Source organism: Mobula birostris, chromosome 9 (genome assembly GCF_030028105.1).
Source record: "Mobula birostris isolate sMobBir1 chromosome 9, sMobBir1.hap1, whole genome shotgun sequence".
NCBI classification, from domain to species: Eukaryota; Metazoa; Chordata; class Chondrichthyes; order Myliobatiformes; family Myliobatidae; genus Mobula; species Mobula birostris.
In genome coordinates, this window is record NC_092378.1 from 62,884,707 (window position 1) to 62,897,108 (window position 12,402).

A 12,402-nucleotide genomic window follows, 5' to 3' on the forward strand; every position below is an offset into this window, starting at 1 on the left:
AGCACGGTACAGGCCCTTCGGCCCTCAGTGTTGTGCTGACCCTTTAACCTACTCCAAGACTGATCTGACTATTCCCTCCCAAATAGCCCTCCATTCTTCTTTCATCCATGTGCCTATCTAAGACTCTTAAATGACCCTAATGTATCTGCTTTTACCACCACCCCCTGGTACTGCGTTTCACACTCCCACCACTCTCTGTGTAAAACACCAACCTCTGACATCCCCCCACTGTACTTCCCTCTATTCACCTCAAAGTCGTTGGCTCTCCACTCTGAATCTGATGGAAGCTTTTCTCCATCCATTGAACCCACTCTCTGTAAAGCATTTTATCTTCTCGCCATGACTGTGTGGGTTTCCTCCAAGTGCTCTGGTTTTCTCCCACATTCCAAAGACGTAGGGGCTAGCAGGTTAATTGGTCACACGGGCGACATGGGCTCATTGGGTCAGGAAGGCCTGTTCAATAAAATATAAAATGGCAAATCAATTACAACCGTGTGTACTGGTCCGATCACCTGATAACCATACTTTAACAGAGAATGCAGGCTCTCCGCCCCAGACTCTTCACCAGAGGAGATTGACAAGCTATATATTAAAAGCCATGAGAAAATCCAAGAATTCCAAGTCGTACTTATTTCCCGAGGCAATACAATTGAAGCCCTCTCTCACTGTTGCTCGAATGTTATATTAGGTGCTGAAACACTTCCCATGACTTGCACACAATTCACATACCTAGTATGAAAGGCAAAATCCCAAGGAGGATAAACTCTGAAACACAGAGGGGAAATTTCCTTTGGTCCCGTGAGCAGAGAACCTGAGTTAGTGTTTCAGATCGTGCATTCTTGCTGTTTCCCTTCATTGTCAGCACTACATTTTATAACAATGTCAGCAATCTCATGGGATATCTACTAATAATGAAACCATCTGATTACATGAGTTCAAAGTTGAAACTAAATGTATTATCAAAGTTCATATATGTCAGCAAGTACTACCCGAGATTCATTTTCTTACAGCCATTCACAATAGAACTAATAAATACAATCAATAAATGAAAACTACACACAAAGACTGCAACAACTGATGTGCAAAAGAAGACAAACTGTGTAAAACAAGACAAACAATAGCAACCAATAAATATATAGTACTGAGAGCATGAGTTGTAGAGTCCTTGAAAGTGAGTCCAGAGGTTGTAGAATCAGCTCAGTGTTGTGGTGAGTGATGTTATCCCCTCTGATACAGGAGCCTGATTGTTGAGGGTAATAACTGTTCCTGAACCTGGTGGGACTGGAGACTCCCATACTTTCTTCCTGATGGCAGCAGTGAGAAGAGAGCATGGCCTGGGTGGTGGGGGTCCTTGATGATGGATGCCGCTTTCCTGTGGCAGTGCTCAGTGGTGGGGAGGGCTTTTCCTTTGATAGACTGGGCTGTATGCACCACGGCTGTAGGCTTTTCCTTTCCTGGGCATCGGTGTTTCCACACCAGGCTGTGATGCAACCAGTCAGGATACTCTGCTCTGTGTATCTATAGTAGTTTGTCAAAAGTTTTAGATGACATGCCAAATCTGCACAAATGTTTACGTAAGAGAGTAGAGGTGCTGCCATGCCTTCTTTATAATGGCATTTACTTGATGGTCCCAGTTACATGCGTACATCCTGTATTGCTTTTCAACCACACCTGGGGTACCGTCAGAGAACACTGGTGAGAATTGTAAACTCAAAAGATTCTGCAGAATCTGGAAATCCAGAGCAGCACACGCAAAATACTGGAGGAACTTAGCAGGTCAGGCAGCACCCATGGAGCGGAACAAGTAGTCAACATCTTGTGCTGAGATCCTCCATCAGGACTGGAAAGGAAGGACCAGAAGGCAGAATAAGAAGGTTGTGGGGGGGGGGGTACGGGGGAAGGAGAGAAAGCTGGCCAGCGATAAGTGAAGCCAAGTGAGGAGGGGAAGTGGGGATGAAGTGAGAAGCTGGAGTGGGATAGGTAAGGAGCTGAGGAACAAGGAAATTGATCAGAGAGGAGAGTGGACCATGGAAGAAAAGGAAGGAAGAGGGGCAACAGAGGGAGGTGATGGGTCAGTGAGGTGAAAGGAAGAGGTTAAGAGGGGATCCAGAATGGGGAATGGAAAAGAGAGAGTAGGGAGAGAAATTACCAGAAGTCAGAGAAATCAGTGTTCATTCCCTCAGGCTGGAGGCTACAAAGATGGAATATGAGGTGCTACTCCTTCAACCCAAGGGTGGCCTCATCGTGGCGGCAGATACTGCGCTAAGTTCCAATCACCATGTTACAGGAGTGAAGTAATGTGGCAAGAAAGCAATGAGTTAACATTTCCAATCCGTGCACTTTCATCGGATTTGGAATACATCTGCAGGATTTGAGCAAATACACAAATGGAGGAACTAAGAAAGCAAAAGAGAAAGTTTGTGGAAGATCGGGGAATAAATGAAAAATCGTGTACATGGCAGAAGGGTGCTGTAATATACACTCAGTGGCCACTTTATTAGGTCCCTCCTGTAGCAAATAAAATAGCCACTGAGTGTGTGTTCATGGTCTTCTGCTGCTGTAGCCCATCCACTTCAAGGTTCGACATGTTGTGTGTTCAGAGATGCTTTTCTGCACACCACTGTTGTAACACGTGATTATTTGAGTTACTGTCACCTTCCTGTCAGCAGGAACTAGTCTGGCTATTCTCCTCTGACCTCTCTCATTAACAAGGTACTTTCACCCTCAGAGCTGCCACTCACTGGATTTATTTTTGTTCTTTGCACCATTCTCTATAAACTTTAGAGACTGTTGTGCATGAAATCCCCAGGAGATCTCAAATCGCCCCTTCTGACACCAACAACTATTCCATGCTCAAAGTCACTTGGATCACATTTTTTTTCCCGTTCTGATGATTGGCCTGAACAACAAATTGACCTCTTGACCATGTCTGCATGCTCTGCTGTTTTAAGTTGCTGTCAAATGATTGGCTGATTAGATATTTGCATTACCAAACAGGTTTACTCAGTAAATGTTATAAGCCACTAACAAAGCCTCTTTGATCAAAAGAATATGATTAAATGGTTAACACCTAAGAATGTTAAACTCAAGTCCAGACCCAACATAAATATGGAAACACAAGAGACTGTAGATGATGAAATCTGGAGCAACAATTTGGTGGAGGAACTCAGTGGGTCAGGCAGCATCTGCGGAGGGAAATGCACTGTCACTATTTCAAGTCGAGACCCAAATAAAACTGTATGCTTGTGTAATCCATGCAGTATTGACTGCACAGAATGTATAATGTCCTATGCTTTGTCTGCTGCCTCCACAGGGTGATTTGTATCTGAACAGGAGACGGTGCAAGATTGTACAGAGGCACTTGGAGTTCAATGATGGCATCGCTTACGGCATCAACTGTTTACTGACTCCTGCCAGCATCGGCGGTCGATGCGATGACTTTATCTTTCATGATATTATGGTCTGCATCAGTTTGAGGCTGACAACTTATTTTTTGAAACGTCTTCTTTTCAAAAGAACAATTACATATTCAGTGAATTCTTGTGTAACAACAGTGCTGTATATATCAAGAACTGAATCATTGTCAGACTCTTGCTAACAAGTTAGCGGTAAAGTATATTTCAGTGTCCATCACCAAATCCTTTGGCACTCATTGGCATCACTTTTACCAAGTTATCCTTAGCTACCAAGGGGTTACCTCCTGTACCTAATAAAGTGGCCACTGAGTGAATGCTCACTGTCTTCTCTTGCTCTAGCCCATCTGCTTCAAGGTTCAACGTGTTGTACATTCAGAGATGCTCCTCTGCACACCACTGTTGTAATACGTGGTTATTTGAGTTACTGTCGCCTTCCTGTCAGCCTGAACCAGTCTGACCATTCTCCTCCGACCTCCCTCATTAACCAGGCTTTTTTCACCCACAGAACTGTCATTCTCCGGATGTGCTTTTGTTTTTCACACCACTCTCCGTAAACTCTAAAGACTGTTGTGCGTGAAAATTTCTGGAGATCAGCAGTTTCTGAGACACTGCACTTCTCAACAATAATCATTCCATGGTCAAAGTCACTTAGATCACATCTTTTCCCCATTCTGATGTTTGGCCTGAACAATAATTGAACCTCTTGACCGTGTCTGCATGCTTTTATGTCTGCACATGATTAGCTGATCAGATATTTGCAATAACGTGTAGTTGTACAGGTATATCTAATAATCTGGCCACTGAGTTTAAATACTGCAGCTGATAAGCAGATCAGAGTTAGGGTATCTGCAACAAATGGCTCTTCTTCTGACTTCCCAAATCATTTCCACCAAGGCACAAGACCCAGGTGTAATGGAATACTCTCTACTTAAGTCAGAGAGTCATACAGGATGGAAGTAGATACTTCATCCCATCTTGTCCAGGCCGATTTGCCATGTGCCTACCTTTTGGCCCATCTCCCTTTAAAACTTTCCTCTCCAAGTGTCTTTTAAATGTTGTTAATGTAAAGATTAACTTTATTTGTCACTTGTACAGCAAAACCTACAGTGAAAAGTGCTGTTTTGCATCAAATCAAATCAGTGAGGATTGTGTGAAGTAACCCACAAGTGTCGCCATGCTTCCAGCACCAATATAGCATGCCCATGCCCATGCAGATGCCCATGCCCATGTTCATGCCCACACACATGCCCAGGCCCCTTTGCCTCCCACCCACCCATCCACTCACACACATACAGAGGCCTCCAACCCCAAGACAGGCCACCTCTGGGCCTCCAGTCCTTGATCCTGGACTCAGAGACATCAGGCCACCAACCACTAGCCCCTGGCCCCACCTCGCTGACTGTCAGACATAGGCCTCTAACCTCCTATCAGAAGGGCCTATCGAATGCCTCTAAAACACCTCAGTAATGTTTGTCCCTGCTAGCATATCTGGCAGTGCATTCCAGTCACCCACTATTTTCTGTGCAAAAATCTTGCCCCGCACATCTCCTTTGAACTTAACTCCTTACCTCAAATGTATTTCTTCTAGTATTAGATATTTTAACCCTAGGAACATGATATCAACTCTATCTATGCCTCTGATAATCTTCTGCAAGTCTCCCCTCAGCCTCTGCTACTCCACAGAAAACAATGTCAGTTTGTCCAACTTCTCCTTACAGCTCATGCCCTCTAATCCAGGCAGAAAATGAATAAGCACCCTCCGTCCCCTCTCCAAAACCTCCATACCCTTCCTCTCAGGAATCGGCGTCACACTATCCTTTGTCAAGGAGTCGTCACTTAAGCGCTACCGGTGCCACGTAATGGTGATTTGGTATCCAAGTAGCTCGACTCTTGTGCCCTGTTGTAGTAACTCCTGAGAGACGTTGTGAGGTGTTCTGTTGAGTACAGTGTTGAACATTGGTTTCTGTCTTCACAGGGAAGATGTGGCAGCTGCAGAATCACACCTCCCTGCCCTTCATCAAGCAAACCCAAGGTAAGACCACAAGGCCACGAGACATTGGAGCAGATTTAGGCCAGTCAGCCAATCTAGTTTTCTCCACCATTCCGCTTCGGCTGATTTATTATCCCTCTCAACTCTAATCTCCTACCTTCTCCCCGTTGCCTTTGACACCCTTATTAATCAATATCCACTCTAAGTATACCCAATGACTTGGCCTCCACAACCATCTGTGGCAACGAATTCCACAGATTCAACACCCTCCGCTGAAGAAATTCCTTTTCATCCCTGTACACAACCGATCGATAGACAATGCACTAGCTACTGCTCTACATACCGTCCTTACGCATCTGGAGAAGAAGGATGCCTATGTGAATATGCTGTTCTTGGACTACTGTTCAGCATTCAACACCATAATTCCATCCAGGCTCGACAAGAAGCTCAGAGACCTCGGCCTTGACCATGCCTTGTGCAGCTGGATTCAGAACTTCCTGTCAGATCGCTGGCAGGTGGTAAGAGTGGGCTCCCTCACCTCTGTCCCTCTAACTCTCAAAACAGCAGCCCTTCAGGGCTGTGGACTGAGTCCCCTCCTTTACTCCCTGTATACCCATGACTATGTCGCCACCCACAGCTCTAATCTTCTAATTAAATTTGCCAACGACACTACATTGATTGGCCTAATCTCAAACAATAACGAGGTGACCTGCAGGGAAGAAGTCATCTCTCTGGCACAGTGCTGCCAAGAAAACAACCTCTCCCTCAATGTCGCAAAAGCAAAGGAGCTGGTTGTGGACTACAGGAGGAATGGAGACAGGCTAACCCCTATTGACATCAATGGATCTGGGGTTGAGAGGGTGAACAGCTTTAATTTCCTTGGCATACACATCACTGAGGACCTCATGTGGTCTGTACCCACCAGCTGTGTGGTGAAAAAGGCACAACAGCAGCTCTTTCACCTCAGATGGTTGAAGAAGTTTGGTATGGACCCCAAATCCTACCAACTCTCTACAGGGGCACAACTGAGAGCATCCTGACTGGCTGTATCACTGCCTGGTATGGGAACTGTACCTCCCTTAATCACAGGACTCTGCAGAGAGTGGTGCGGACAGCCCAGCGCATCTGTAGTTGTGAACCTCCCATGATTCTGGATATTTACAAGGCAGGTGTGTAAAAAGGACCCGAAGGATCATTGGGGACCCAAATTGCCCCAACCACAATCTATTCCAGCTGCTACCATCCGGGAAACGGTACCGCACCATAAAAGCCAGGACCAACAGGCTCCTGGACAGCTTCTTCCAGCAGGCCATCTGACTGATTAACTCATGCTGATTTGTGTGTATTTTATATTACATTGTCTGTTCTATTTATTATGAATTATTATAAATTAAAATGATTGCACATTGCACATTTAGATGGAGGCATAATGCAAAGATTTTTACTCCTCATGTATGTGAAGGATGTAAGAAATAAAGTCAATTCAATTCAATTCTAAAGGGACATTTTTCTTTTCTGAGGCTGTGTCCTTTGGTCCTAGCATCCCTGTATAGGAAACACCCTCTCCCCATCCACTCTATCTAGACCTTTTAATATTTTATAGGTTTCAGTGAGATCCCCCTCATTCTTCTAAACTCCAGCGAGTACAGGACCAGAGCCATCAAATGCTCCTCATACATTAACCCTTTCATTCTTGGGATCACTCTCGTAAACATCCTCTGGACCCCCTCCAAAGCAAGTGCATACTTTATTTGAAAGGCCAAAATTGCTCGCAATACTCCAAGTGAGGTCTGATCAGTGTCTGTAAGTTGACATTGTGCAGTGGTCAGTCAACTAATCACGTTAGAACAGCAAGCCACGTTCCCGATTCAAAGGCCTGCATTTTTGTTGTGGGACCTTACTGAGAGTCAGAAGCTAAGAGTCATGTTCCTTATGTCTGTGCAGTCTAAGGCATCAACATAGATTAAAGAACAACAACTTATTCCATATCTATACTAACCTCGAACTACATATAATTTTTATTCTTTATAATTGTTAGATGTTGTTTTTGTTGCATGTCATGCCAACACACCACAGCAAATTCCTAATACAGTACATATAAATGTATATGGTGAATAAAGTTGATCCTTGATTATTTGATACTTCAGTATTGAGAGAGTACTTCTCAGTCAGAATTTTCAACTTTTGTTGGTAAGGGTGGGGGTTGTTATGCAAAGACTTAGCCAGCTCTCTCAGCTGAATGTAAAAAGACATTCACCATCTGGATGAATGGGGAACTCCAGTATGTCCTCATGTTCCTTAGCCAACATTGCTGACTATCGGAATCGTTGATGTTTCAACTGTTTCAATTGATCCTTGATCAACAATTCTTTCCCTCCCACAAACGCTGCTCGACACACTGAGTCCCTCTAGCAGACAGTTTAATGTTAACTAATTAGCCCCAGGTCAGCCTTGGTCCTTGGGGGAGAGCAAGTCAGAATCAGAATCAGGTTTATTAACATTGGCACATGTCATGAAATTTGTTAACTTAGCAGCAGCAGTTCAATGCAATACATAATATAGAAGAAGAAAAAATACATGAACAAGTAAATCAATAACAGTGTATGTACATTGAATAGATTAAAATTGTGCAAAAACAGAAATAATGTATATTAAAAGAGTGAGTTAGTGTGAACTGTTCCTCATTGTCCGTGTTCTGTGACACTCAGGGGGAGAAGGTGAAATGCACGTACCGCAACACTTTCCATGAGGACCTCGAAGGCTGCCAGCAACCGTGCACCCTCATAATCCAGAAACCTAAATGCTGCAGCAACTACTTTGGAAAAAATTGTAAAGGTGAGAGGCTGCCTTCTGCCCGACCAACGTGCTGCTTGGGTTATGACTGAGAGGATGTGTGTGCGATTAATCCCAAATCCTTCACTTCTAATTCGCTCCCCATCTCTGGCCTCGGATGTGTTTGTACTCCTGTAGCTTTGGTTTCCGGTTTTCCGTTTCCGCCCTTCCAGAGAAGATCAGCTTTTTCTGGCACATGGACATCGAAGCATACAGTTAAATACAATGTTTGCATCAAATTAATTGCTGAATGTTTCTTTTTTGTTGCATATCGCACCAACACACCACAGCAAATTCCCAATGTATGTAAATGTATAAGGTGAATAAAGTTGATCCTTGATTGTTGGTCCTTAACCCTATAAAACCCATCACAATCTTGTAAACCTCAATCGCTACTGCCCTCACTGCTTGCCTACTTTTCAGTACAAGACCTGTAAGCACCTGCTTCCCTTCTGTTGTAGCTTGCCCAGGCAGTGCTGAGAATCCATGCAATTCCCACGGGGTGTGTGACGACCAGCTCACAGGTTCAGGAAACTGCACGTGCAAGCCTGGATTTAAGGGGTCCGCTTGTGAGCTCTGCTTGCCTGGGCGATGGGGACCAGAGTGTACCGGTAAGCTGATGCTGAACAGAAACCGGCTTTCTGTCATTTTTGTTCCTGTAAAGGAAGGATGTGGAAGCTTTGGAGAGTGTGCAGAGGAGATTTACCGGAATGCTGACCAGATTAGAGAGCATGGTTTACGGAGAGATTGAACGAGCTAGGGCTTTTCTCTTTGGAGTGAAGGAGGTGTACAAGATAATAAAAGGCATAGATCGAACAGACAGCCAAACGCTTTTCCCAAGCCAAAAATGGCCAATATGAAAGGAACGAAGGAGGATGAGCAGTGACTTGATAGGGTAAGAGGAGTAGATCGGATGGACAGCCATTCTGAGGGCAGAGATGGCTCATTCAAAGGGGCATAGTTTTATGGTGATTGGGGGAGGGTATAGGTGGAAGTCAGAGGTACGTTTTTTAACACTGAGAACGGTGGGTGAGTGGAACACCCTGCCAGGGATGGTGGTAGAAACAGATTTATAACAGACATTTAAGAGACTCTTTGACAGGCACACAGAGTACAGTGCAAAAGTCTTAGGCAAATATATATAGCTAGGGTGCCTAAGATTTTTCACAGTATGTATTATGTCTTTTAAGTTACAAAATAACACTTAACTAAGCTAATACAAAGCTAAGTACCCTTATTTCTGTTTCCTAACCCCATTCCTATTCTAACAAATGCACAATACTGTGCAAAAGTCTTAGGCACCCGAGCTATATGTACTGTATGTGCCTAAGACTTTTGCACAGTACTGTATATGAAAGAAAAATGGAGGGCTATGGGGGAGGGAAGGATGAGATTGATCTTAGAGCAGGTTGATCTTTGGTACAACATCATGGGCTGAAAGGTCTATACTGTGCAGCACTGTTCTATGTTCTATGAACCAACCCTTCACGTTTTATCACGTGTACAAATCAGAACTCAATGGACTGTGAATTTGCTTTTCTTCCAGACTGTGAGTGCACTGAAAATGGAAAATGTGAGGAGGGTATTGAGGGCCAAGGAACTTGCTTCTGCGATGAAGGATGGACAGGCATCCACTGTGAAACACAACTCAGTACGTAAACAGCAAATGAAAGGCAGCACAGGTTGAAACCTGTCACATTTTGTTGGTAGCTTTTAAACTCATCTGCTTTCAGAGACTTTAATACATTATTAAAGGTGATATCAAGATTATTTAATTATTCAAAAATTTATACAAACTAAGACAGAGAAGCAAAATTAATCAATTTTGCCCATCCAGTCTGCTCCACCATTCTATCATGGCTGATCTTTTTTCAACTCCATTCTCCCACCTTCTCTCTGTAACCCTTAACCCCTCACCAATCAAGAAGCAATCAGTCTCTGCCTTAAGTACAACCAATGGTCTCCACAGCCCTCTGTAGCAAATACACAGTAAAATGAATCAAAACTGAAACATTTTACAAATCAAAACAGACATTGGGCAAAAGAAAATAGTTTTTTAAATTATTCCTTTTCTCCAAGTAAACAATCCCCATTGAAATATACAGTTTGTCCTATTCCAAACCTGGCTGGTGTTGGATCGACATGGGGGGTTTCCTCAATGTAGATGTTGGAGATTCCCAGCATTAATGGAACAGAATGACAGACATGACAACATCTGTCACTCAGTAATTCCCAAACTTAGAGTCAAGTCTTCCTAAATTTGGAACATTCAGTGATTCCCTTTAGAATCACTGGCCAGAACAGTCTGAGTCCATTGGGTTTCTTTCAATAAACCAGCAGAAAGAAATACATGGATCTCTGAATTTCCAAGGTGTTTTCTTGCTGTCCATTTCCAAGAAGCACATGCTATTGTATTACAGCCTCTGATATTGCATACATCAGGATGCTTTTTACCAACTAAACTCAGTATTCAATACCATCAATCCCTCTGAGCTAATCAATAAGCTTCAAGACCTTGGCCTCAATACCTCCTTGTGCAATTGGATCCTCGATCTCCTCTCTTGCAGACCCTGGTCAGTGCAGATTGGTAACAACGTCTCCATGATCTTCGTCAGCACAGTTGCACCACAAGGCACTACAAAAAGTAGTGGATATGGCCCAGTCCATCAATAGTAAATCCATCCCCACCACTGAGCACATCTACATGAAACACTGTCGCAGGAATACAGCACCCATCGTTAGGGAACCCCCCCAACCCCACCAGCCAGGACATGCTGTCTTCTCACTGCTACCATCAGGAATGAGGTATAGGAGCCTCGGACCTCACACCACCAGGTTCAGGAACAGTTATTACCCCTCAACCATCCAGCTCTTGAACCAAAAGAGATAACTTCCCTTGCCCCATCACTGAAGTGTTCCCACAATCTATGGAATCACCTTCAAGGACTCTTCATTCTATATTCTCAATATTTATTTATTGTTATTACTGTATTTGTTTCTCATTGTATTTGCATCCTTTGTTAATTTTTGCACACTGTTGTGAACACCCAAGTTGGTGCAGTCTTTCATTGATGCTGTTATGGTTATTAATCTATTGACTGAAACTTAGGGTTGTATATGGTAACATACACTGTATGTACTTTGGACTTGGTATGGTAATGGTCATGCCTCTTACCTACAGATGTGAAACCGCAGTGTTCCCCTCCTTGTTCTGCTGATGCGGTCTGCAAGGAAAACAATACCTGCGAATGCAAACTCTACTATGAAGGTGACGGACGCACCTGCACAGGTAGTTCACCTTCTTCATCGAGAGCCGTCTGCGGTGATGTCCTTGTGCAAAGTGGGGAGACAGAGAAGTTTCCTGATGAGAATTAATGTGGGAAGGAGTGAAAAATCAGTCCCTTCACCCTGATCTTCCATCCAATGGCTGATCTGTGACCTAAATCCAAACATCCCACACTCCTTAAAACCTTCACCTGTGTAACTCATTTATGCCTGCACCGAAGACCTTCATACATAATGTTCAACACTACTGTCAGGTGCCACTTTGCAGGTGCCTCCTGTCCACACGCACATCGTCTTCTGCTGCTGTAGCCCATCCACTTCAAGGTTCCACGTGCTGTACATTCAGAGATGCTCTTCTGCACACCACTGTTGTAATGCGTGGTTATATGAGTTACTGTCACCTTCCTGTCAGCTTGAGCCAATTTGGCCATTCTCCTCTGATCTCTGTCATTAACAAGACATATTCACCCACAGAACTGCCGTTCATTGGATTTTTTTTCGGATTTTTTGCACCATTCTTTGTAAATCCTAGAGACTGTTGTCTCTGAAAACCCCAGGAGATCGGCAGTTTCTAAGATACTCAATCTACCCCATGTGGCAGCAACACAGTCAAGATCACTTAGTTTACATTCCTTCACCATTCTGATGTTTGATCTAAACCTCTTGACCAAGTCTGCATGCTTTTATGCATTAAGCTGCTGCTGTGTGATCGGCTGATTAGATATTTGCGTTAACAAGCAGGTGTACATAATAAAGTGGCCACTGAGTGTAGTATTTCCCCTCCCCCCACTCACAGTGAGCTGAAACCAAAGCTACCAGCAACGAGTGACCTGTTGTACTACTAAGCTAAGTGCAGCATGGACGTGCAATAGTTAGTAT

General features: G+C 43.9%; 1 protein-coding gene across 1 annotated transcript in view; it reads left to right on the forward strand.

Annotated features, from left to right (window-relative positions):
• The window catches only part of stab2 (stabilin 2), a 197,289-nt gene that overhangs the window by 151,436 nt on the left and 33,451 nt on the right, over positions 1-12,402 (forward strand). The window contains exons 53-58 of the mRNA XM_072269443.1: positions 3,314-3,460; positions 5,392-5,448; positions 8,115-8,241; positions 8,700-8,849; positions 9,785-9,889; positions 11,420-11,527. Of these exons, the coding sequence (XP_072125544.1) occupies positions 3,314-3,460; positions 5,392-5,448; positions 8,115-8,241; positions 8,700-8,849; positions 9,785-9,889; positions 11,420-11,527 (694 nt within the window). The remainder of the gene's footprint in view (positions 1-3,313; positions 3,461-5,391; positions 5,449-8,114; positions 8,242-8,699; positions 8,850-9,784; positions 9,890-11,419; positions 11,528-12,402) is intronic.